General features: G+C 40.8%; 1 protein-coding gene across 9 annotated transcripts; it reads left to right on the top strand.

The window, feature by feature from the left end:
* The first annotated feature begins 118 nt into the window (after positions 1-118).
* CILK1 (ciliogenesis associated kinase 1) lies at positions 119-26579 on the top strand. 9 transcript variants are annotated; one of them, XM_059467906.1, is made up of 15 exons: positions 119-194; positions 385-501; positions 5944-6126; positions 7997-8051; positions 9470-9591; positions 10837-10916; positions 13324-13456; positions 13890-14061; positions 14604-14771; positions 17036-17332; positions 18413-18603; positions 19116-19276; positions 20544-20675; positions 22416-22529; positions 22992-26579. In XM_059467906.1, exons 3-15 carry the CDS (start codon positions 6026-6028, stop codon positions 23144-23146), a joined length of 1881 nt encoding a protein of 626 aa, XP_059323889.1. In that variant the 5' UTR covers positions 119-194; positions 385-501; positions 5944-6025; the 3' UTR covers positions 23147-26579. The 9 variants fall into 9 exon arrangements, with proteins under 9 accessions (XP_059323889.1, XP_059323887.1, XP_059323886.1 ...); XM_059467904.1 differs by lacking the exons at positions 119-194; positions 385-501 and adding an exon at positions 2169-2217; XM_059467903.1 differs by lacking the exons at positions 119-194; positions 385-501 and adding an exon at positions 2170-2217 and having other exon boundaries at positions 5865-6126.
* Positions 26580-26690: the final 111 nt, after the last annotated feature.

Here is a 26690-nt window from a genome sequence, read left to right as displayed (position 1 = left end):
GGGAGCGTAGTCCGCGGCGCACACTAGGGGAAGGGCGGCAGAGCAAAGGCTGCCGGGAACTGTAGTGAGTGGGAATCCCGGCAGGCGCGATCCCAGGAGTGGGAGCCGAGGTGAAGCGGCGATGTCCGTGAGCCGCGATTTCCGCTGCGACTGCGGTCAGGCCGGGAGCTTGGCACAGGCAAATTGCCGACCAGGTAACGGGATAGCGCTCGGTGCCGCACTGTGGAGATAACAGCGGTGCCGAGGCCATTGAATCTCGTGGCCGTGGTAATTTGCCCGTCCAGTTCAGTGAGCACAGTTATCACCTGCTGTCAGTACACGCCTTGTCAGGTTTTCTAAAACTGAAATTTGGACGAAACCTATTTGTATAAAAGCATATCACAGTCTTTTTGTACTAGAAGAAAACCACGTGTATGGATCTGTGAACCTTTGTGCATGTCTACTGCCCTGAGCGTTTTCAGGAGGAGGATGAGGAGGCGTGTGTCTTCTCTGGAGGGGCAGGTGAGCGCTCAGGCTTGGGCAGCGGGCCCGGGAAATGGGGCTGCAAGGGCTCTGGGAGCCGGCATCGGCACTGGCTTTCCGATCCAGGTGACCGTAGCGCTGCTCTGTGCAGAGGAGACAGTGAGAGGCAAGGGGGCTGTGACAAGGCCGGGCGGCGATCCCTGGCCGGGCAGCCGGGGCTGGTGCGGAGCGGGGCGCTGGGTGCTGCTGTGGGCTGTGCGAGCAGGGGGGATGACGCGGCATGGCCACCTGAGGATTGGAGATGGGGTGCTCGTGGCTACAGCTGGTTATCAATAGTGCTGCTGCTCGTTTGGAGTCAAGGCTGATTTTCTCCTACTGGGTGTGCCTCTGCTTAGATACTAAACGTTACATTTTAGTAAAAAGTCCTTCACTGTGAGGGCGGTGAGGCGCTGGCGCAGGTTGTCCTGAGAAGCTGTGGATCCCCCATCCCCGGCAGTGTTCAAGGCCAGTTTGGGTGAGGGTCTGAGCAACCTGGTGTAGGCAAAGGTGTCCCTGCCCATGGCAGGGAGGTTGAAACTAGATGATATTTAAGGTCACTTCAAATCCAAATAATTCTATTATTCTATTGGGAATGCAAAAGCCTTGCCTGTAACAACAGAAAAACTGTGGCTGTCCTGTGGCTGTCGCAGGGCTGAGTGCTAATACGTGATTGTGCACGTGGGCTGTAATATGGGTGGCTTAAGCAGAAATCTCATGTAAGTGAACACTGCTCCTCCTGGCTTCACTGAGAATCATGTCTGTCTGTTGAAGGGAATTTGAGTCTTTATGATATATTCCTGTAAATATAAAGATTAGCCTCTGACTAGGTGGGGTGGGGGAGGCACCCAGGGCTTTGTTTTTCCCCATACCTGTTTTAGCACTGAACGACATGTCCTACACTGTACTCCTGAATTACAGCACTAGCTCATCCTGTCTTTCCAAACCCTGGGAATTAACTCTATATGCTTTACTTTTTAAACCTAAGGGATGAAGTGTAAAAAGAAGCTGATATTTCCTGAATCACTGTTACAGTCTTGATAATCAATTGTTTTAGATCAAATTTTTGTTCCTTGTTTTCCTTTTACTGCTCTTCCCGTTATGTCTTAAGCTGATCCTGTCAGAGCCAGGGTGAGCTGCTGGTGCTTGGGTGAGGAAGGCACAGGCCCCCCTTAAAATGTCAATATTCTTCCCATTTGCTCACAGTTTGGTATTTCTGCATTCTAGTTTTGTTGTTTAAACTCCTCTCTGAGATGTGAGACACCCATCAGTGTGGGGTTTGTGTTTGCTCGGCTGGGTTTTGTTTTCACAAGGATCACAGAACTGTTAGGGTTGGTAAGGTCCTGTGCAAGTCATCTAGACCAACCCCTCTACCAAGACAGGGTCACCTAGAGCTGGTTACACAGGAACACATCCAGGGTGGCTTTTCACTGTCTCCGGAGAGGGACTCTGTGCCTTCCCTGTGCAGCCTGTCCCAGTTCTCTGCCACCCTCAATGGAAAGAAGTTCTTCCTCACGGTTAATGGAACCTCATGTGTTTCAGTTTATGGGTATTGCTCCTTCTCTTGTCACTGAGCACCACTGAAAAGAGTCTGGCACCATCTTTCTTGGCACCACCTCTGAGATACGTCGACGCATCAACGAAATCCCCTCCCAGTCCTCTCCAGGCTGAACAGGCTGAGCTCCCGTAGTCTCTCCTAAGAGGGATGCTCCAGAGATGGTTTGTTTGTTTCTTTCTCGTTAACACCCAGCTCAGCGCCCCCTCTGCGAGGGGCCCGGCGGCTCCCCGGCCGCAGTCGTGGGGCGCTGTCCCCCCGCAGGGAGCCCCGGCGGGCCGGGGACGCGGGGGCCGGGCCGGGGCCGCTCTGGGCCGCAGCTGCTCCGCGGGGCGGCGGCGCCGCCATTCCGGGCCTGTCCGCAGGCCGGGCCCCAGCGGGGACACGCGTCCGCGGTGAGTCCTGCCGGGCACGGGCACGGCGGGCCGGGGGACCCGCGGTCCCGTACGGCGAGGAACGGGGGCACTCGAGTGTACCGGGGCTGGGGGTCGGGCGCCGCCGCAGCGGAGGCCGGGCAGGAGCCGGGAGCTGGCCTGAGCGGCGGACCCGCCATCGCTCATCTGTCCCTGCCTGAGTGTGCGGCTCATGGGGCACCCCCGGAGCTCTCCGTGACAAACGCGGGGACCGCGCCAAAGGCTTTGAACCGCGCCTTTCTCACTGCTGCCTGCTTGCAGTACCTTCGAGTAATTGCTACGGCGCAGGACGAGTTTAGAAAGGCACATGCTGTTTGTTTACTGTCTGCGTTTCTCGGCTGTGGCACAGTGAGCCAGTTTCGCTTTCAGTTCTCGGTGCTTCAGCACTTCAGACTGGAGTGAATACGTATTTAAAGGGTTCATAAGCGACAACAGTAGGTTTGAGTTGTACTTAGTTAAAAAGCATTCTCGATATATTGAATTAGACTTGCTGTTAAAGGCGTTTTGCTGTTCGATTTCTAAGGGAATAAAAGTATAGGTGAGGTAACTCGGAGTTACAACACGGTGGAAATAAGGGGTTTACATTTTACTCTGTAGTATCAACACACTTTTTGTTTTAAATTATTTTTGCAGTTTATATTTACATTCTCTGGTGGTGCGAATTTGTGTAGATTGTATTTTTAGATTAGATGATACGTGTTGTAGCTCTGCAGACTGCTTGTTGGAGACTCATGCTCTTTTCAGTTATTTCAGTGGGGCTCGGGTGAAACAGTCTGAAGGCCAAGTAAAGTAGATTTTAAAACAACCTCACTATTAACAAGAAATGGTGCTGATTGAGTTAACCAGCAAAGACTTCATTCAGGCTTTGTCAGTGGGTTTTCACACAGGTGGATTTGTGCTTCCAGGGGAGCCAGGTTAATTTCTGTGCATCCTGGCATGTTTTTTAGCATTAATTCCTCATTGAAATAAGTGTTTTCTGACTGATTTGGGGGTTTTGTTGTTGTTTTTGGTTTCCTTGGAGTTTTTTGTTTGTTTGTTTATTTTGGGGGGGTTTTTTGGTTGGTTGGGGTTTGGGGGTTTTTTGTTTGTTTTTTGGGGTATTGTTTCATTTGGGTGGGGGTTGGTTTTCTTGTGTTTTGGTTTTTTGTTTGGTTTTGGATTTAGGAGGTTTTGTTGTTTTGGGGAGTTTGTTTTTGTATGTTTGGGTTTTTTTGTTGATTTGTTTGGTTTTTGTTTTGGGTTTTTTTTCTCACTTTTGTTCTTCAAAAATATTTCAGTTAGTCTGTTTTGGTCACATTTGACAATTTCAAAGATAATTTCATACAAGTCTTTTTGAAAATTGGTGGCTGTGGGAAGGAGAGGCCCTTAATTAGTATCCTCAGTAATAAATAAATAGTTAGGTTCACCACTTGCATCTGTTCAAGAGACATCAAACAATCTATCCAGCCATTGGTGATTATTGCTAGTAGTGTTAAACATCTTTAGTTTTGCTGTGGTTCTCAAATATGAGGCAAGGGTGCTCCTCTACTCTTCAGTCACAGTTCCCTGAAAGGGATATGTGAATGGTAAATCAGGGACAGCATAGCAGTCTGAATTTTAAGACATCACAGCTGTTAGGATCACAGTTTCAGAACTGTATCATCAGGGCAGTGTGTGCAGAAGAGTCCACAAGTCCCAACTGTGATGATTTGAAATTACTGTATAAAATTGTTTGGATATTAGTACATTTTAGGTTTTCAGACTAGGAGAACATGCAAGATGGTGTCATTGTTTGGAATCTTGTTGCCAGGGATCTGAACAAAGGCTTTTGAGCTGCCATCCAGTCACTGACCAGTTGGAGTAAGCAGGTTAAAGCTTTTTAACTGAACATAGCTTTGTGCTATTCAGGTGCACAGTCTGAAAACCAGCCAAAAAGGAACTGGTACTTGAAACTGCTGTTGTTAGGGACAGGCTCTGTCTTCCTTGGCAAGTAGTACAAAATGCGGGGTTAGGTCTCTAATGTAAGGTGCTCAGTCCTGGGTCTCTGTAGTAGTGAGTGTGTGGAAAGAAACAGATACTGCTACAGGGCAGTTCCTCCTGCCTGTCTGAGACACTGACCGGTGTCTGAGATAGATTTAGAGACGTGCTGCACAATGGGTAGATTGTCAAAAGGTCTTCTAACTTCAGATTTCCTGGTCTTCATTCCTGTATCAGTAGTAGTGGGGCTAGTAGGCTTAGAAGATGGAAAATAAAGGATGTTCACAACATCTTGCATCTACAGGATTGTGGCTCTGCATTGATGTCAGTTCAGAGTTCCAGTAACATAATCCCATTACCTCTAAAATCATAACACAACTTTGTGAAATAAGGAAGATACAAGGCTACTACAGAAAAAAAAAAAAAAAAGAAAATGTAGTTAAAATACACATTACAGAAGGCAAAAGTCACAAGTCATGAGTATTGTCTTTTTAAGGGGTGAAGAATAAGATAATGCAAGTGACCAAACCTTCATTGCAGGGGAATTTTATTTCAAATATATGATTAGTTGACATAGAATAGATTCCATTTTTTCTAAGCTATGGTGGAGGAAATACCAGCAACAATTACATTAAACTAGAAACAAGAAGTTTTTTGCTTTATTATCCAGCAGAGATTCTGTGGATGCCCTATCCCTGGAAGGATTCAAGGCCAGACTGGGTCAGGCTTTGAGCACCTGGGTATGGGAAGGAGTCTCAGCCCATGGCACAGGGGTTGGAACTAGATGATTTTTAAGGTGCCTTCCAATTCAAACTGTTCTATGGGGTTTTTTTTTGTTTATGCAGTGTCACAACAAAAGATTTGGTAGATAATCTGGTGATGCCACTACTTCTAGAGACTGATTCATGCTTAGAGTTACTGTAGTAAAATACATTTGGTCTTACCTGACATGAATGTAATATTCTTCCTCTGCACACTTTGTTTAAAGGAATGCATATGGCTATGCTCTCTCACATAGGACCATATGGAAATTCAGAATATTGGTGTAGCTGATGGCAGTGTGACTTGTAAGGTGATGACTTACACACCTAAAAATCTGGCTAGGACAGATCCCGTCCTATTGTATTGTAAAGCTTAATTTTTTCTGCTAGCAGATGATTTTGTCCAGGCCATGAGACTTTATCCTGTGACTTTAGCAGTAGTGTCTCCCTTTAGGGCTCCCTGCAAGCTTTCTGTAAGGTACCTTTAGCTTTAGCTTGGGACTGGCTTTGGGGATTATACCCAGTTACATCCAGATACAGGCTGGCCCTTTCTGGTGAGGCTCCAGGACAAGTGTTTGTGTATGGCTGCCAGGGACTGTTCCCTTGGAGGAGAGTGGAGTCTGCAAACAAGCAATCTCAGAAGGGTACAGAAATCAAATGGATTATGTTCTGTGCTTTCAGACCGAAGGCTAAATCTTGAAAACATGATTCCTGCAACTGTTCACACTGTCCTGAGTGCTCTGTATTTATGCTGCCACAGAAAGAACTGGTTACACTTGGAGGAGAAAAACCACAGGAAACGCCGAGGACTGAAATGCGCTTGCAGCTGAAGTACCCTCATCATGAATAGGTACAAAACTATCAGACAGCTTGGTGATGGGACCTACGGCTCTGTTCTCCTAGGGAGAAGCATTGAATCTGGAGAGCTAATAGCCATTAAAAAGTAAGTGTTCTCATACATTACTTAATAATGCATAGTCCAGGTTTTTCCTTTCTAGGTCTGCATCAACTTGGTCATGCTGGTTTGAGTACTTCACATTCCGTGCAGCTTTTTAGTGTGGAGTTGTATTTGGGCAGCATGGAAAAGTGCCTTGTATCCTGCAAAGCCTCAGCAGGAGATAAAGAGGGTGAGATATATAGGCTTATTGTGTAACAGCACACTGCTGCTATGTGCAAACGAGTTTTACATATTACTTAAAGTATTCTGCAGTGCTGCTTTGGAATCTACAGCCCTTTTGCTGCTGCATACATGAAACATATATTTTGTAGTCTAATTTTCAATGCAATATTAGTACTGCAGTGATAATTAACACAACTGATCTCATTGCCCATTATCTGTATCTTTTATGCTATGACATAATGGTCTTTTCAACTTAAGATTTTCTTGAAATCCCTTGAGAAATACACTTGATTTTTCTGTTCTGCTTCAGTAGTGACTTTAATTTTTAAATGGCTTATTTGTCCTAGCTTTGGTAAGAGACAGCTGTAAAGCATTGCAGGCACCTTCCTGAAATACTGACCAATGCAAGGGACAGACTTGTCAAAAGAGCTTTTAGTACAATGCTGTTTTGTATGAGCAGCCAATAGCTGGCTTTATCAACTTTCTAAATCCCCTCTGCTAAGGGTATTTTGCCTGTATCAGACCTTGCTTAGAAGGTCTTGCTTTAATTTTCAGTTTGCAGTATGGGAAAAACTCAGAAAAATCAGAACAAATCAGAAGTATTCTCTCACTTAGGTGTTAATGCTGATCCTTTGTTGAAAACACAAGTGGCCCGGTAACTGAGTACACGAGACAGTAACTGCAAAAACTCTGCTGAAAAAAAATCCAGACCCCTTAATGGCATGAAGGGCTTGTAGTTCTTACTCTAATTGTGAGAGCCCATCTCAAACAGGAAACTTGCTGCAATAATAAGTAATACTGAATTATCATTAAAGGCAAAGGCTCAGATCTTCAGAGAGTGCTCAACTCCCTCTGAAATCCAGACTCTACACAGTTGAGTATTTTTGTGAGTTTTAATCTGTGATCTTCTGTGTGCATGTATGTGTGAGTCTTCATCCTTTTGGTCCTAAAGCATAGAGTTACATCTTAAAGAACTGAGTGGTAATCAAAATCTGTATGAACATACAGGACCATACATTACACACAAATATTGTGTTCAGAGTTACAGTCTGGCTTGGGAGAAAACTTCCACACACTTTGTTTCTGTTGAAGCAGAGTTGCTTATAAACTTGAAGGGGAAAGCAGAATTTGAAAAGCAGTTGGCATGATAGATGCACCTTGCAAGGGAAGTAGAAACATGGGGAATAGTGGACAAAGGAAAATGTGGAAATACAGCCAAATACTAAAATCACAGAGAAATCAAAAATAGAGAAGAGGAGCAAGGAGAATATGATAAAATTGGAGATCCAGTGAAGTGATTGGATCTTCATTTGATTTGTGTCAAAACTGTCAAAACTATCCTTGTTCTTTTCACAGTTAGACTCTATTCTACCACATTGTTATATCAGAAAGAAAAATAGCATGCCTGGGCCTGTTGAAGGCTCTGAATTATTTTCAGCAAGGTTTATATACAGAAAAATGCAGTCCTGTGTAATAGTAACTGTTAATTTGACTGTAATTCTATTTGAGTGTGTATTCTAGTAAATCAACTTGACTATACCTTGTCTAGAGATGTAAAGTTTTTTGACAAATGAGCTAGTGTCTTAAATTCTGATGGAAGAACTGAATTGTTAATATGCAGTGAGGCTTTTGGTTCTAAGAACAGCTGATGTTTTCAATGCATTAGTCATTCTTTTTCCCTCTACTTTTGTAGAATGAAGAGGAAATTTTATTCCTGGGAGGAGTGCATGAACCTTCGAGAGGTTAAGGTACTTGTTTTGTTCAGTGGTTGACTTAAAATTAGGTGATCACTGTCACATCAAATTCCTTACAACTCTTGTGTCAAAACACTACTCCCAAAGTGAGCTGTAGCATATGACATTACTGTTCTGTTTCCTGACTCTGCATTAGAAGGGAGTGTCTTATAAAATTATTTAGTTGTAGAGAGCTGCAGTGAGGAGTGTGTGAGTGAGAGCTCTCCTGTCACAACACCTGGAGTTGATTGGTGCTTGTTTTTCAGAGCTTGAGAACACATCCCTTTGTGCAGGATTAACTTTTGTACATGTAATTGTTTCTCTGTAGTTGGCTTGGGGACAGACTTACAGCATGAAATTCTGATGCCAACAAAATTTGGAGGGTGGGCTCTAGGGGCCTCCTTAATTTATGGTCAGCACTGAAAACATGCAGAAACATGCCTAGGTCATTTTTCTTACAGTACCCTGTAAAAATGGACATTGAATGCACTGAAAATCTAAGAACAGAAGGAAGACCCAAGTTTGGTAGTTTTAGCTAGGGTAGAGTTAGTTTTCTTTGTAGCAGCTTCTATGGGTCTGATTTTTGCATTTCTGACCAAAACAGTCTTGATAATACAGGTACGTTTTAGTTATTGTTGAGCAGTGCTTTGGCAACCTCAGGCCCTCTCTGTTGTTCATGCTTCCCTGTCAGTGAGTAGGCTGAAGGTGGGCTAAAGGCTGGGAGGGGACACAGCCAAGACAGCTGACCAAAGGGACATGCCAAGTAACATTGTGCTGAGCAATAAAAGCTGGGGAAAGGAGGAGGAAGCACAAGACCTTCAGAGCGATGGCATTTGATTCGCCAGGAACCATTACATGTGATAGAGCCCTGCTGTAATGGAGGTGGCTGAACACCTGCCTGTCCCTGGGAAGCAGTGATTGAATTCCTTAGTTTGCTTTGTTTGCATGCTTGACTTTTGTTTTACCCATTCAACTCTGTATCTCAGCCTGTGAGTTGTCTCACTTTCTGCCCTTCTGATTATTTTCCCATCCCACTTGGGGGGCTGAACAAGCTCAGCTGCCGGCAAAAGTTAATCCACAATACCAAGGAAGACTTTCCAGGGGACCTGACTGTAGCCAGTGCAGGTGCAAGAAGAGTGTAAATTCTGCCATTAGGAAGTCTCTTACAGAGAAAATGCAGTTGTTTTGGTGCTGACAGTGACAGCAGATATCTGACTTTTGAATGACCAGCACATTAAATTGCTGTACAGACTGTATATGCATGTTGTAATACTTGGAGATCTGGTCTTTGTTCTCAGAGCTGTCTGATTATTTAAGACACCAGAAAGTTTTTGATGTTAATCCTTCTGCAATAATGAAATAAGTTTGGCTTTTTTTTCTCCTTCCCTATATTAAGACCCTTGTAAAATCCTGTTTGTATTTTCTGTTTCTAGTCTTTGAAGAAATTAAACCATGCCAATGTGGTAAAGCTGAAAGAAGTTATCAGGGAAAATGATCATCTGTATTTTGTGTTTGAGTACATGAAGGAAAATCTTTATCAGTTAATGAAAGAAAGGTATGTTACAGCATCACCTGTTCCTGATATAAATTAATTACTTGTGTAATGTGCTTTTAACACCCCTGATACTGTTCAAAGGACTTCGGATTATTTGTTCAGGCTTGGATCACTATAGCTTAAAGCTGCAGGCTGCAGCAGGAGCTGTGACTGTCCCCTTTGAGCATATCCCAGCCAGTCTAGTGGGAGTTTCCAGTGCCTTATCCCACATTAGTGTGGTAGGGTGTTCTTTTGAGAGGTAGGAACTGTGGGTTTTAATAGTCCTCACACTGAAGAGGCCTTGGACCTAGAACTTCTGACTTCTATGTAAGTACTCCAGTGGTGCTTTTTAATAAGAAATTGGTATCACCATCTCTTCTTTTATGGCTTCCTCAAATAAATGAGTAAATAAAAAGTAGTTGGAACAGTAATCAGGAGGTATCAAATTTTGGATTGCTTCCAGAAATTATTTTTCCTTGCTGTTTGAACTGACATGACCAAAGACTGCTTGTTTCATTTGTCATCATTCTGAATAAAATGTAGCTTGGTATTTGCTGGACCATTAAGAAAGTCTTAATTTTAGCCTTTGGGCCATGATAACATCCACCAGAGGATAAGTGAGGGCAAAATTTCCTGCTTTGAATTGTTTCTCTCTGTGGACCATAGTATGAGCCTGGCAGATGACAAGAATCTTCCTTGATTTAAGAAAGTAAGGTTATAATTATAATATATCTATGTGAATGCCACATGAAATACCTTTTTAAGCATAAAAACACAATGTGTGTGCAGGGATAGAAAACTGTAATTAAATTTGGCACATATATGGATATATATTATATGAAATAATGAACTTTGGAGAAATTGTTCAAGTCTATAACAGAACCCAATTATCTTTGGGAAGTCACAGAAATGCTTGATATCCTACCTTCTTACAAAAACAAAAAACCAGGATGTTTCTAAGAGTATGTTTTGCATCATACTCTACAGTTTAGCTAGGCCATGGACTTGTTAAACATTGTGTAAGTCAGACCTTTAAGAATGTGAATTATTTCCTTAATTCGTAGTTAATTGCCAGTTTTGTGCAAAGGGACTGTAGAATAAGAAATAAGAATTTCTTCTGTAACAAGAAAAGAAGGTAAGCAAATATGCAAAGCTGACTAGCAGTTTTATTTGTCATTGCTACCTTTAATCTTTGATTCTTTAGATAGCATAAGCTAATGTATGAATTTAGTAATTAATATTTATTTCTTCCTTTTTATTCCACAGAAACAAACTGTTCCCTGAGTCTACAGTTAGGAATATTATGTATCAGATCCTGCAAGGGCTTGCATTTATTCATAAGCATGGTAGGTTACATTTTTGCTATAAACCTTCTGAATTAAAGACAGATAGTGTTTGTGTAAGTTTTTTGATTAATACACAAGCAATTGCATTACTAACTTCAGTAGAAGGAATGATCAAAAGAATGGCTCTGTATGAGAGATTCAGATGATTGAAAACACCTGTATTTTATAGTTGCCTAATACTTCATTCTGGAGGTTTTCTCAGTTCCTTTTTTGTAGATTTCCACTTTCTCAGTCTGGCAGCTGGCCACTCAAACTCATTGGATATTAATGAACACATTTCTTGATAGATTTAAAGATCCCCTGAGACTGAGAATAAAGAAGAAATTACTCTTTTTTCCAGGTACTAACAGACACCTGAATAAAACACACATTTTCTATAAGATATATTTAAAGTAATAAAGTCTGAGTGACAAGCAGCTTTTGTTCCATGGGCTTCTGACTAATATTTATAACAATGGTAAAAGGTAAAGCTGATGTACCAGCCAGTACTAACAAGACCCACTTAACTAATAAAAAAATCTCAAAACAAACATCTTATTTTAACAAAAGCTTCCGCACTGTTTTTTGCTGACCCCTGCAATTCTGTCCACTAGATAAAGTGAGGGGTCTGGTGCTGGGCAGCTCTGTGGGTTATCAGAGAGAACTGACATCGGTGGCCAGAGTCCTGGAAGTGAAATGCTTATAAGGTCCAGCATTACAGTTCTCTTGAAGAACACATTTAACTGTGTTTTGCAAAATACTTTCCAGCTAATTACTTTATTCACTCTTCTAATGGGGCTTGGATACTCATCTGAAACCTAACTATAAATTCCAGTCTGTTGTGGTGACATACATAATATGTGAATATACATAATATGTAAACATACATATGTAAACAAAAATATGTATAGAAAAATGTTATGCTTGATTTGCAAAAATCTAAGCCAGCTTTTTTCAGTGAATTGCCAAATGGATCGCAGCATTTCAGGACAGCTTATATTGCTATTTAGCTTACTATAGCTTGTTGAGACTGAACAGTTCTGTGTCAAAACTGCCTTCCTCACTGACCTGCTACCACACTAGACTTGTATTTCTGCCAAGGTGTTGCAAATCTGTAGTTAAGAACACCTGGAAATATTTGGCAAGCTCAGCAGGATGGTTGTGGTGATATTGTGGCTCACAGAGTAAGAATGAGTATCCCAAGATTCGCTCCACACCAGTTTTGGAAAAAATCACATGAGCGTTTTTTTCCCTCTCTCTTTTCTCTATTCTGCTCCTGTGTAGCATAGAAATGCTTGTCAAGTAAACTTCTTACATTCTTTGTCCATCCAAACTCTTAAGCATCTTTTTATATTTGAGTACACAACGGATTGCTCTATCTACAAGTTTGTCATGAAATAAATTGCCTCACAGACATTCTGTTGGTGAATGTCTGTGCAGCAAAATACAGAAGTGATTGTACTAAATGCTAAGAACAGCCTTGATTGATTTGCCTGGTACCTTTCACAAAGAAGCAGTAATTCAGTCTGGCACCAGAATAATAACTGAACATCCCTAGGAAGGATGCAGTCTTCTGGTTAGTAGATACCTACAGCACTATGTCTTCAGTGCTGTTATGCATTAATCTAATGAACAGAAGCTAATCTAGTTATACTGGACAATGTGGAAATATCCTATGTCAATGTTTAGTCCATTTTCTGTGGGAACATATTCAAAGCCATGGAAAAAGTAAGTATATTGGAGTCTTTGGAAAGGAGCTGAGAGCTTCAGTTAGGTACTGCAGAGAGAGCTGTGTCTTGGAACAGTGGTTCAGGTACTTGCAAGAAAGGCTAATGGTGGAAGCAAATTTCAGAGACAGTAGTCACTGATACACCAGCCCTCTTCTCTCATTTGTATTAAAAGAGCTCTTGCCAAGCATTCATTCATGATCAGTTTTTGCTGCATGCAGGGAACACTAAAAAAATACACTGAGATCTCCTTATGTGGTGTTGAGTAGCTCAGTGCTTGCCGATTGTGTTCTCAGATTAAAAAAAAAGTTTGAAGTGCAAAAAACCTCCTCATTTAAATTTATATTCTGTTTAAAATAAAATTTTATATAATTGATTGATAACTTCATTGGTCAGTTTCCAGTTAGAATGAAACTAGCATTAAAATGGTGGAAATTTTTTTATGTTAGAGAAGTGTCACATGAAAGAGAGCTGTCTGAATAAATGCTCTGAATTGTTACAAGATAGCCAGCTTGTGTATACTTCACTGTTCTAAGTGAACAACACTGTACTGATGAGCTCTGCTGATCACATAGGACTTTGATACCTGTGTGGTGCTATTCCAGCTTCAATGATGAAAAGTGAAACTATCCAGTTGGAAAATAAAGGATGCAGCTAAGAGTGACATTGCAATCCACATCACTATTTCATTTGAATTTCAGGGTTCTTTCACAGGGACTTGAAACCTGAAAACCTGCTTTGCATGGGACCAGAACTTGTGAAAATTGCAGATTTTGGCTTAGCCCGAGAAATCCGATCTCGACCTCCTTACACCGATTATGTATCCACAAGATGGTAAGTGCTAGTGCTCACTTACATTGTAGGAGCTTGCAATCAACACTTGAAAGTAGTACAGTACTGAATTCGTGCTGGCTGTTGTACTACTTTTGATGCCTCCTCATTAGGAAACTTTTATTTAGGCTTGGTATAATTTGAAAAGCTTCAGTTAGTGCAAGATAGTTTACAGATAGCAACAGCCCTGGAGCAGAGCGGGAGTGTAGTAAGGCAGGTTGGAATGTGCTAGGATTGCTGTGTCAGCAAGGTGTGAGAGAGTTTACAGCAGATTATGTAGTTTTAATCAAGAAAAGAAAAAAGTGTGTACAGGAGAGGAGAGGAGGTTTTTAAAGAATGTTTGCTCTTAATAGCAAAGAATGAAGAGGTGAGCAATTTCATGTATGTTTGAATTGTGTTGATTGTTGGGATTTCCTTTTCTTTCTTTCCTCTACAGGTACAGGGCTCCTGAAGTACTTCTGAGATCCACCTGCTATAGCTCTCCAATAGATATTTGGGCTGTTGGGTGCATAATGGCAGAAGTTTACACGCTGAGGCCTCTCTTCCCAGGCGCCAGTGAAATTGATACTATATTCAAAATTTGCCAAGTCTTAGGGACGCCAAAAAAGGTAACTGAAGTGATATTCCAGACTGCAGTAATCCTGCAGCTGTTCTACAGTACACAATGGCACAGTAGCAGTAAGCATAAAAATAATACATTTTCCTCCTTACTGTTAATTTATGCTGTTGATTTCAGATGCAGTAAACAAAATTAAAACTTTCTGTGCAGTAATTATGCTATACCTGACACATAAAGAGGAAAAATAGGCTCCTGCGTAGCAAACAAAGTCCTTAGACTGTGATTTCATTAGGTGGGAATTGAATTTTGTCTTGTACATTGCATAAAAACCTATGGTTTAAGAGGTTAAAAACTGGGATCATGGCAAGATTCCTACTTCCTCATTCCATTTGTGCCCTTGACTCTTGTCAGATGTACAGCAAGACTCACCTCTTACCAGAGGTTTGGGGTGAAGATTCATAGTAAAATTTTCAATATAAGACCAGAGTAAGCTGGACATGGTCTGTTTCAGGTAGAATATGTGCTAGTGTGCTTAGAGACTGATACTTTACAGCTGAACTTTTTTTGTGTTTGAAAATCTCATTCTTGCAGAATGACTGGCCTGAAGGCTACCAACTTTCAGCTTCTATGAATTTTCGCTGGCCTCAGTGTGTACCGAACAACCTAAAAACTCTCATCCCTAATGCTAGCAGTGAAGCAGTGCAGCTCATGAGAGACATGCTGCAGTGGGACCCCAAAAAGAGGCCAACAGCTAGTCAGGTTTGATTTTATTTTCTTTTTGTCTGCTTGTGATTTTTTTCTTTTACAGCAGGGAACAGTCATTTAGCAGTTGTTCAGGGGTGCAGTTCTTAGACGGGAGGAGAATCCAAGAACAATTTGAAAGACAAAGGAGGGTAATTAAGGGAGAGTAATTAATCTTTTGCATGAAACATCAACTGCTTGGGGTATGTGCTTAATAATCAAATGTATAAATACACTTGAATTAAGTGTAATGCAGTCACTATGAATAGCAGCCGAGTGAAGGTAGGATGTATGGCTGAAGGCTGAGCTGCTGTTCTTTCATTGTGGTGTGCCACAGAATGACTGGACTCTGGTTCAGTCACCTTGCCCTAGGCAGCCTGTGCCAGTACTCAGTTACTCTCAGAGTAAAAAAATGTTTCTTGATATTCAGAAGGAGCTTCCTGTGTTTCAGTTTGTGTCCATTGTCACTGGGCACACCTGAAAAGAGACTCAGTCAATCTCCTTTGCACTTTCCCTTCTGCTTTTTGCATACTTGGATAAGATCCTCAAGAACCTTCTCCAGGCTGAACAGTCCCAGTTCTCTGTCTTTGCTCATATGCAAGATGCTCCAGTCCCTTAATCACCTTTGTGGCCCTTTGCTGGACTCTTTCTGCTGTGTCCATCTCTTTTTCTGGGGAGGCCAAAAATGGACACAGCAATCCAGGCTTAGCCTCACCTGTGCTGAACAGAGGGGAAGGATCACTGCTCTTGACCTGCTGGCAACACTCCTGCTCAGGCAGCCCAGGACTTAGTCTTATTTGCAGCAAGGGTGTATTTGGTAGCTGTTCCATGTTCGGCTTGGTGTCTACCAGGTCCTTCCCTGCAAAGCTGCTTTCCAGGTGGTTGACCTCAGCATGGACTGGTGCATGTGAGTATTCCTTCCCGGGACTTGGTATTTATCCTGGTTAAATTGGTGAGGTTCCTGTCAGCCCATTTCATCAGCCTGCCAAAGTCCTGTTGGGTGGCAGCACTGCCAGCCAGTGTGTCAGCCCCTCCTTCTACTTGTGTCATCAGCAGACTTGCTGAGGGTGCACTCTGCACCACCAGCAGCATCATTAATGGAGGTGTTGGAACAGTATTTGCCCAGTAATGACCTCTGGGGACACAGATACTTCCTGGCCTCCAACCAGAACTTTGTTGCACTGACTGCCACCTTTTGGGACTGACCTTTCAGCCATCTGTTAGTCCACCTTGCTCTCTGATCCTCCAGCCCAGTGTTGCCTGGGTAAGGCTTGCTTTTGCTGGGCAGCCTCAGCTCAAGTGCGTTGCAGATATGTTCCAACATCCTGTGCATAAGCCTTGCCCAGGTCATCGGTATTGCACATACAGGTGGTGGTAGCTGCTGGTTTTGGGTAGTACTCAACTAATACAATGAGCAGGGCACCTTTATGGAAAACAGATGGGATTCTTGACACTTGACTTCAAGGGCCATAGCTGAACCTTTGTGATTTAATTAGACCTTCAGTATAAAGTGCAATTAAAATCTTGAAATTTAATGAAAACAGTTAAAAAGTGAAATAGATTATGAACTCTCAAAGGTAATGAAGAACAAAAAACCACGGACTGTAACAGTATTAAAAGCATTAACAGATGTTTTACAATAAAGTACAAATAGAGTGAGGAATCTGAGCTTTTAGAAGCGTTTTGAAGTAAGAAGTCTTTGGGAAGGGAAGATGAGTGTGCCTGAAACAGCAAGATATATTAATTGCCTTTACTGACAACTTCCAAATTACTTGTAAGGCAGATAAAAGTACTTTTAGTAACTATCTTTACTAACTTGTCAGAAAAGGTAGAGGCTAATTTCCATAAGGGTTGTGTTTCTTTCACTTAATTCAGTCTCAGAAATGGAGAATGGAGCCGATATATCTGGGGTCATTGAGTTTTGCTGGCTGAATCTGTAATGATGAGGGGGATGTGTTTCACACACACACATATGAAGAGACAGCATGTAATGAAACATGCCTTTAGCTGCTATATACCTGGTTAACTATCTTAATTCTGCAGAACCTTTCCTTCTGTAGTAGTCCACAGAGGATTTGATAACTCAGTATCTCTTGAAATTTCTCTACTATTGCAACATTTTTTTGAAGTGGATTGTGCTCACTGGAATCTAGTGTTGAGAGATGGGTCTTCTACTATTTCCTATCCCATGAAAAAAGGAAATTAAATTTATGCTGACACATAGGACTGGGGTAAATAAAAAACTTTGGTTTTCTAAGCCAAACATCTTTATTACTTTTCAGGCACTTCGATACTCATACTTCCAGGTTGGGCATGCCTTGGGCATTCAGGAACTGGGAAAACAAAAGGACCTGCATAATAAATTGTCTCTGCATATTAAGCCTGTCCCTCCAGCGCAGCCCCCTCTGAAACCTCATGCCCGAATTTCATCAAGGCCTTTTCAGCAAAGCCAGTCTTCTCAGCATGTGGTGTACTCGTGTAAGACAAGCAACTCTGGGGCTGAGCACAGTAACTATGCACAGGAGGACAAGTCTAACCAGGTTCTTCTGCCTGCATTACACAATAAGGCTCCTCAGCAGGTAAATACCCATCTAGCATAACATAAGCTTTCTGATATAGTGCCTGGCTTCTTTCCTTGTGTTTCTTTTTCTTGTTCTCTTTCAAGGTGCTTGTACTTCACTAAAAGGACAGTGAGTGGAACAAAAGTATGGTTCCAATGTTCCAACTTTCTGCTAGAAACTGGAAGTTTCTCTCTTGAAGTCTAAATCCAGTTGCTCTAAAACAAGCAAGTTAGTTTCTCATTTTAGAGCCATTTTGTGGTACCCTTTACACCTGCACCACTTACAGGATTACACTGATTTCATATGAATAAAATGGATGTACAGTGTTCAAAATATTAATGGGATTGATGCCAGAGAGAAAAGTATGAAGCTAAATAGTATTGAAATGAGGGAGACTATTGCCTTCACCCATTTAAGGCATCCAGTTTATTGACTGGGAATAGAATAGTTTGGTCTTCCAAACTGGACATGGAAACCAACAGATCCTTCTTGCAGCATGAGAATGTACCCTTTCTGTCTACTAATGAGGAGACTGGATTCATAAAGTAGGTGATGAGAGCAGACAGTGTGAATGCTACTGCTGCAGGGTCAGTCATAAGCAGTCTGTACTGACCAGTGTCACACAAAGTCAAAATGTACTGCTGAGTCTGAATGACTGAAGAGACACAAATTTGTGCCTGTGCTGTCCTGCAAGAGAAAAAAAAATTAGGTGTCTAGACACAGGCTTGTGGAAACATAAGCATTCATGCAGTTTTATATTCCCAGCATGGGTCTAGAAGTAAAAATTGAGCATAAGGTAATGGTTTGGGAGATGCATACTGGAACATGAATAGAATTGCAATTGAGACCCAATAAATTTCTTCCTGTATAAACTCAAGATGCTTTATTGCAGGACAAAATGCAGAAGATATGTAATAATGTCAGCAGGCTACAGATTGTGTTCTTAGGGTGTTTAATTGAAAGTTAAAGATTGTGTTGTTACAGCTCTACTATCACTGTTACTCTTTGAGATAGAGGAAAAAAAAAGTCCTCTCTGTTCCTGTCACCTAGATTGTGGTCTAAGCATGTAGGTTTGTTTCTTTTTAATCTTTGTAACAGAAAACATCTGCTGGATCTGAGAATACAAATGGTGAACTTAAACCAAAACCTAGGCGAAGATGGGGGCATCTTCCCAGGACAGTTAAGAGTTCTGAAGACTGGGATGATTTGGAAGACCTTGATTTCAGCTCTTCCATCATGAGAATGGACTTGAAAAACAAGAAGAGGCAGAATGATGAAACTCTTTGTAGGTAAGGGTTTTTTTATGTATATGTGCTATTTGGTCTATTTCTTTGCTGTTTTCCTCTTTCTTAGTAATGTTACTCTTCATGCTTTCTTTGTATCTAGAAATGTATATCTCAACAATTTCATGTTCTTTTTTTTCCCACTGAAAATTATAACTGGTGTAAGTCTCCCAAAGTTAATTGTTGAATATATACTTTCAATTTTATATGTGAACAATTTTGACATATTCCACGCATATAAACTGTTTTGGATAAGTCTAAGCTGCAGTTTCCATGGATGGTATACAGAAGAGAGAAACTTGCTAACTTTAAAAGCAGTATATAAGGGAACTAGAAGCACAGATGTGATTTTCAGGGGCACTTGCATGACTTCAGGTTGATAATATTCCCTGTTGCCTGTGTGTTTATGGTGTAGCAAACACATTACAAGGAAATTATTCCTGGAGATGGAGTATAGTTGAAAAAGCTGTGAATAAGCATGTGCTATAAGAATTGGACTATACATACCAATTTTTCAGTTACAGATTTGAAAGCATTTTGGACCTGAAGCCTTTGGATGCTGCAGCCTCTGGCAGCAGTGCACGAACTTCCCATGCGACCTTTTTGCGGCAGGACACTCCTACATTGCGAGTTTCTGCAGCAAAGCAGCACTACTTAAACCATTCTAGGTATCGACCTGGTTAGTAAAATACTTTCCTTTTCTTCCTGCAGTTCCAACAGGAGTATGAAATAGTCATTGGTACATTAGCTCTTACCCTTTGAATTTGTGGAGGTGGGCTACTGCTCAAAGAGCACGAGGACAGAAAGAGCTTGTAGTGTAAATGGCCACGACACAAACTGCATTCTAGTAGTCTAGCAGTACAAACAAGGGGACAGGACTGTTGGTACTTCTTCCTCCTGATGGATACTTTTATACTTGGAAGTGCATTAGAAAACGTCTGTATATGTGCCAGACTACTCCCTGTCTCCCTAAAAATTATAAGACTGGTCTTCTGGACTGGAAAAGAAAGTGCCGTGTGTTTACCTCATAAGCGTATAGTACCATGAACAACAGGCAAACTAGTAGTGGGAATAGAATTACATGCCTGTCTTCATGATAACCTGTGCTGTACTGACACCAGTGCTGAGGCAGGATGAAGTACAGGAGGCAGACAGCATTTAAAATGAGATGAATATAAGTATACTATTTCTCATAATTTCTATTAATAATTTTTATTCATTTGTAGTACTACTTCTTCAAAATTAATTAAGTAAATTTGAAGGTATTGTGACAGCAAACTCAGTCTTTTTTCCTGAAATAATAATTGACTTCAAATTGTCTCACTTAGAGTTTTGGTAGCTAAAACTTGTTTTACTAGAGGAAATTGTAAAACATATTGATCCCAATACTGCTTTTAGCCATATCCTGAATTGTGAGTGCATTCTTGAATGTTAGGTACCCTGCTTAAATATGGGAGCTATATTAAAAACAAATAATAGGTGTCATGTGAACTGTAGTGCAAACTGTTTGCATAATCTGAGGTTTCAGTAGAGACAAAGAGTACAGTACTATGAGAAATGGAATTGCCATTATTGCCTCTCAAGTTATCTTGTTGCTGTTAGGCTTTTATTGGAAGCACAGATTTCATGTACATAGCAAGGTTCACTTTCTGTGACATGAGAGTGTTTGTGGCCTTGATGTAAGGACCCTCTCCTGTGATATAAGCAGCCATTGATGCTGGTGGAGCTGCTTACATTATGATGTCTGCAGGATTAGGGCCTGTGGCTAGTTCCAGCATTCCTGTATAATGAGAGGATGGAGAGTGATTCAGAGTTATGAGAGGGGAGAGGTTTTGGCTAAATTGAACCAGACATCTGCTCTAAGATTGTGCATTAGGTGGAATGAATGCAGGCCTGTGTGGCAACAGGGATTTTAGTGGAGTAATCTTTGCATTTTTGCAATATAGGAATAAGCACCAGGAATAGCATAGTCTCCACTTCAAACAAAGAGTCTGTTCCATCTAATCACTGGCCCAGTTCTGATTTGTCTGGGAAAACCTCTGGTTTGGGAGGAAGTGCTACCAACAGGATGAATTCAGGTAAGAAGGTGTGCTTAAAACTCTGAGGAATGATAGTAAGTGATGTCTGTGCAATTTCCCAGCAGTGTATTTTGGAGTCGTCCATTTCCAAAACGTCAGTTCTGATGACACCTGTTTACCCTGTCTGTTCTTTGTGTTAAAATCAATTATGAGTGCTCTTCGTGGGAGACTGCCTTAAACTGAAACATAGTCATTTCTTCTAATGAAACGTCACAAGTCTGAAGTACCCCATGCAGAGAAGGCTGGACAGCTTAGGTCCCTTCAATCTGAAATTCTTCCTCCTGCTTTCAGTTTCTCTCTTCAGTTTTTTTAAGTCATGTCTTCTTGTTTCCAATCTATTTTAGTCCACCTGGTACATAAATCACTGTAATTACATGAGGAAGCTGGTATAAATTGAACCAGCCATACACACCACTCTTGTTACATGAATTAAGCAAAGAAATTCTATTACTGTGTTTTTCAGTTGATGATGTTTAAAATAATGTAGTAATTACAGTTTAAAAATTCCAACAAAAAGCAAAACTCTTCAATCTTTCTTCTTCAGTTTTTTTTTTTTTTTTGGCATTTGGTATTTCAGGTATTTAATCACTGTTTGAGTTGAACTAATTAATTTGCAGATTTTTACATTAGTTTTTATCAGATATAACATGTTAATAACACGTTGATGTTTTTAGATTGTATCTATGTATTTCCTCTCTAAACCATGGCTTCATGTTTTCATGTGATACAGTTCTGCAGTGCCATAATTCTTTTACATATGTTGTTTTGAAAGTGTTTTATTGCCAAAGTTTGTGTTGAATCTTGGCCCAAAGAAGCATTTTGGGCCTCTAGAAAATCAAGTTAAAAAAACCCAAAACAACAACTTAAAGTTTTGGATGTAATTTAATCAGAAAATCACTCTTTAAAGATTCAGGATGGGAGGACACTGTAAATAGCTAAACTACATGAGAACCTTTACAAACATAGCACGTCTCCTTCCTGACTCTTTTAAAAGTTTTTGCTTCTTTTGTAGCAGCATAGGATGTCATTAGATTTTTCTTTTTTTTTTGTTTATTACCATCATTTCCCACAATAGGCTTTGCCACTGCTCTAGTACAGCATAGGCACATGTGTGATGGCCCTGTTCTGTGCAGGATATCTTGTTTAGTGCCCCTCTGTGCTATAACAACTCTAGACTGTTTTGTTCCATTTCTATGGCTTATCCTACAGATGAGTCAGATATGTTCCTGCTCATCTTAGGGACAAGTTTTGTAGCTGGCTTTCAAAATCTGAAATGTGAATCTGTACCACATTTTTAAGCTGTGCTCTCACAGGCTTCACTAAGAACTTTGTGTAGCACCAAAGCCCCAGACTCACTACATAGAAAACATGAGTCAATATATTCTTATCACATAGTTGCTGAAAGTCAAGCAAGATAATTCCAATTGAAATGCTAAGTTTTGAAAGCTTTGAGAAACCTTGAAAAAGCTGAGATGTCAGAGAGAATTGCCATTCACTCTGACAGGTACAATTTGTACATGTTTTCCGTTCATCTCTAATGCAGTCTGATGCTGATGCTCTCCTGAATGCAGGTGTTTATATAGGAGCTATAGGACTTCAAGTGCCTTCAGTTAAGTTCTTTTTTTGATCATTCCATGATCAGGCTTGGTCTTGAAAATGATCCTTCAGGGCATACCTTTGTCTCCTGTTGCCATTATGGGAGATTCATTGTGTTCAGGTGTTCCTTGCCATTTCTTTCAGGGCCCATAGGATCAAGTGGTCTAACAAATGCTTATGTCCCTTCATTCCTGAAGAAGGAAGTAGGTTCTGCTGGGCAGAGGGTTCAGTTAGCACCAGTTGTGGACCCATCTCCTGGTAAGTCCAGTACTGAAGTTCTCTTGATCCCTTGGTCAGTACTCCAGTAATGCTGTATGTATTCAGCACTGAACTACCTATCTTTGCTTTATATTATTTGTCAGTATATGACTGACTAGAAGTGTTGTTTGTAACCTTGCAGAACTTCATATAGAGAAGGATTTGGTTTGTGTTTACTTTTGTTTATTAAATATGTGGGTTTATCTACAGCTTATTTCAATGGTACCTATAGATTGCTGTGAGAGCTGGTGTAGAATTCACACTTGCCAAATCAGTGATGTCAATACTCTTTGTCTGCTAAGGTTTTAGGGATTGGATCCACTATTGTTTCACATCAGCAAACTTTGTTAAAAAAGGAGACTTACCTCCTGAAGAAGTAAGGATCTGAACCCGCACCCAGTTGTTGTTCAGTGTGGACAGCTCTCACTGAACCTTAATATCACAGAATGTTTTGTCCTTTAGATTTTGCAGCTCTGACATCGGTCAGGCCCCTTCTCGGGTGGCCGTCGTTCAGCTCACCCACCAAGAGCTCGCCGCGGTTGATGCCCCTGCCGCCGGCAGCGGAGCCCATCCACGGCCGCGTTGACTGGTCTGCCAAGTACGGCGCTCCCCGGTGACCTGGGGAGTGCCCTCCGAGCACTGCGTGCATCCCCGAAACGGTGTCCAACGTGGGACATTGCATACTGCTTTATATACCTGTGCATTGAAAAGGAGCAGATCTTACATGAATGAGACATTTTGGAGGGTTTTTACTACTTTGCATTAATCTGAATGCAATCTTGTACCGTTTTGTATAAAAATGTTTTTGTTGTATACATGGGTCCAGTTATTTTCATAAAAGTGATGCATTTTGTATATAAGGCTTAGGGTATTTGGCATTTTTATACAGTAAATTTTTATAATGAACTTTTAAAAAATGTAAATTTTTTATGAGACTCAACTTTTTTTTATAGAAGTGGATTAAAAAAAAAACGTGGTGCAATATTGCAGTGAAGAAGTACTGAGGAAGGGGCATTCATTAGACATTTTCTGAAGTTTTATGTGCTAATTGAGGCTGTGTAATTTCAAGTGATGCCATGTCTCAGTGCCACACTTCTGTTGTCTATGCTCATTGCTTCGTACTGACATCAGAGTGAGTGAGTGACTTAACACTGTAAACTCTCCTTCACAGTTACTGAGAGGCTGCGAAAAGATAGTGGGAGGCACCTTTTTTTAATTTATTTTTGCCTTTGAAAGGTTTTTTGTTGGACTGCTATTCAGATTTACCATATCTTACTCTTGTTTGGTGAAGGGTAAATACTCTTCTGTAGATCCGTTTTCTGACACAGCTTTACTTTTTCCTGCTTAAAAGTTGTTCTTTGGCATTGTTCACAATGAAATAGAATGTGGACCTACCTCTGTTAAATTCATGTAAATGGTCTAATGAATTCTAAGGAGAAAAAAGAGATTCTGTTTCATCATTTTCTTTTGTTGCAAATGTAAAAGCTGGAGATATATTAAGAACATATTAACAATAAATTAATAGCACTAATAAAACTGGTTTCAGAGTAACAAAATATTAATGATATGCCAGCAACATAGTTTAAGGAAACAAAATTTATGCAGCTGACTTAATTTTCGCAATTGTTCTAAATCACTTAAGGAAAAAAAAACTTGAAAAACCAAAACAACCCAGAGGAAATGAGTTGGTCTAACCTCACTTATGTTTATACTCAGTTCTTCTTCACTCAATACATCTTTTACAATGTGAAGAATATGTCAGCTTCCATAAATTAGCCCCAGAGGCTCTACAGGAAAAAAATGGGATCTTATGTGGTCTTGTTAAAAAATGTAAAACTGTGGTTGATTTCACTGAAATTGATAAATTTTAAATTGGTAAAACTGTTCTTTGAAGAGCAGTTTAACTCAGTTTGTGAGAGTATGATTTATATCAAGGTATAGAGAAAAGGAAGTAGCCCCATAATCTGGTTTAGTTCTACTCTGGAAAGGAGTGCCAGAGTACAGCCATCAGCAGAAGATTCTTTTAGAACACCATCAGCATTTATATGTTCTGCACCTCCTTCTACAGAAGAAAGATAAAACTGTTCCATGCTGTGGGAGAGGACTTTCCATAGCTGCATTCTGGAGCAGTGCTGCCAAAGCTGAAGTGTGCTGAGAAAATGCACCTCCCTGCAGAAGTGTGCAGAAATACTAATCTTACTGAGCTCATTGTGTGATCAGCTCAGGAAAATAGTTTATTTATGAGACTTAAATCCAGCCTAAAGGGATCAGAGCAGGTGCATTTCTCAGCTTCCAGCCATTTCACAGGAATTGAATAGTTTCTGTGTCAGTGAGATCCTCTCCATGGGATCTGCCAGCACACAAAAGGGGCAGCTGCTGTGGTCAAGATTGAGAACATATTCTGGCCTTTTCAGTGCTTCCCATGGTGAATGTGTGGGATTTTGAGAAAACTGTACCCTAGGGCAGGCTGCTGGCTCAGTGCTACAGGGGGAACCACAGGGAGCACTGCTCACTGTTTGCTTTTATAGGCTCAGCCCACAGCGAGACAGTACAAGACAAAGAAAGAACAAAAGTGTTCATGAAAGACTTACACATTCCAAAGACATCTTGTGTGTCCTGCTGCCCTATTATCTGGGCATAGCAAGTACTAACTCTATACCTAACTGCTTCCACAGCAATGATGCCAATGCTTAGCAGTAAAGTAAAGCAGCCATTTGATTTCTGAAGTGCACACTTATGGGTGTCTGTGGGTAAGTGGAAAGGGAAATATGTATATTTGTCATAGAACTGGAAAGACAGTTATTTCTCTTGGAAATAAATACCTGTATTTATGTCAACGTATCATTTAATTTATTTTATCACCAGGTAATTTGTCTCAAGAATGAACACCCTGAGCCTATCCCAGTGTCCCTAGACCTACGTAGGCAATGCAAGTAGTCTGGTCTGTACACTTAGTTCCTACAAGTGGAAGGAGACAAGTCATGAGAACAGGCAGCTGAGGCTTGGATTCATCATACTAAGTGTGAGCTCCTTTGTTGTGAGGTGACTCACCCCTGGTGAGTGAAAATCATGCCAAAAGAAATCTGTATCATTTGAGAGCACACTAACATTCTGGAGATACCTGAGTGTCTACTTAGGAGGGGGACAACTCTGTGAGATTTAAGTAGCACAGGATGAATCTGAACCTGGCCTGTAATCTCTGAACATTTATCAGGCCATCTGTGATTCTCTTGACTATAGCATTCAGGCTTTAGTTGGTCCAGTTAAAAGATTAGAAAAGTAAGTTATAATTTTCTTTTTTTATATATCTCCTACTTTCCTAAGATAAAGCCTTTTATTTTTGGGAAAAAAAGCTAATAATCCTGACATTGAGAATCACAGCTAGTTTTAACTTAGTGAGACAGAAAATTAGCTAGATGTAATGGCTGTATCCTTTACTCAAGCACATTCTTACTGAAGCTGGAAAAGTTCTTTTTGAGCAGGATAGAGCTGAGTTTATGTATTTTACTGTGCTGTCCCTGTGCAATACAGATATGGAAAAGATGGAGGTCTTTATATATATACTGAAATCTGGACAAGCAGCATATCTGAGAATTTATGACATGTAACCTACTACTTTGTGCTTTAATATTTAGCATCTTTGTGGAAAATGTTTTTAGAATTGTACTGTTTCCATTTTCTCAGGCATAACATGTAATAATAAAGGAGTCTGACAGTGGATTCATTTACCCCTGTAATCCATATTTTCCAAAAAGCAGTGTGTAAGTGCCATGATGTTAACAAGAAGAAAAAAAAGCTAGAAAATCCACTCTCTTGGTGTTCCTGTATCTGATGTGGTTGTTGATATGAGCAGGATGTTCCATAATGTGAGGAGGAAAATGTGTACTGAAAGAACATTTTAGAACTTAATATGGAAGGAGGAGGTGGAATTGTCAGAGATGTGGAGAAATAATGGTTCTTGCTTATTCAGTGTTTTTGTTCAGAAGCATTCTAAATGCTTGTTTCATTCCTTCTGTGTCAAATGTCCTGCCCAGAATAAAGTTATCTTTGAGGAACCACTGACTGAGTGACTTGTTCTTTTATTCAGTTTTTAATGAAAGCACTTTAGTTTGTTTTTTGTTTGGTTGAGTTTTTTTTAGTTGGGGTTGGTTAGTTTTGGTT

Source organism: Ammospiza nelsoni, chromosome 3 (assembly GCF_027579445.1).
Source record: "Ammospiza nelsoni isolate bAmmNel1 chromosome 3, bAmmNel1.pri, whole genome shotgun sequence".
Classification (NCBI taxonomy): domain Eukaryota; kingdom Metazoa; phylum Chordata; class Aves; order Passeriformes; family Passerellidae; genus Ammospiza; species Ammospiza nelsoni.
This window is presented reverse-complemented; position numbering and strand designations above follow the sequence as displayed.

Coding starts and splice junctions, on each gene's coding strand:
- CILK1 (XM_059467906.1), top strand. CDS start 6,026: ATGAATAGGTACAAAACTATCAGACAGCTTGGTGATGGGACCTACGGC. Junction 6,127..7,996: donor GAGCTAATAGCCATTAAAAA/GTAAGTGTTCTC, acceptor CTACTTTTGTAG/AATGAAGAGGAAATTTTATT. Junction 17,333..18,412: donor ACAATAAGGCTCCTCAGCAG/GTAAATACCCAT, acceptor TCTTTGTAACAG/AAAACATCTGCTGGATCTGA.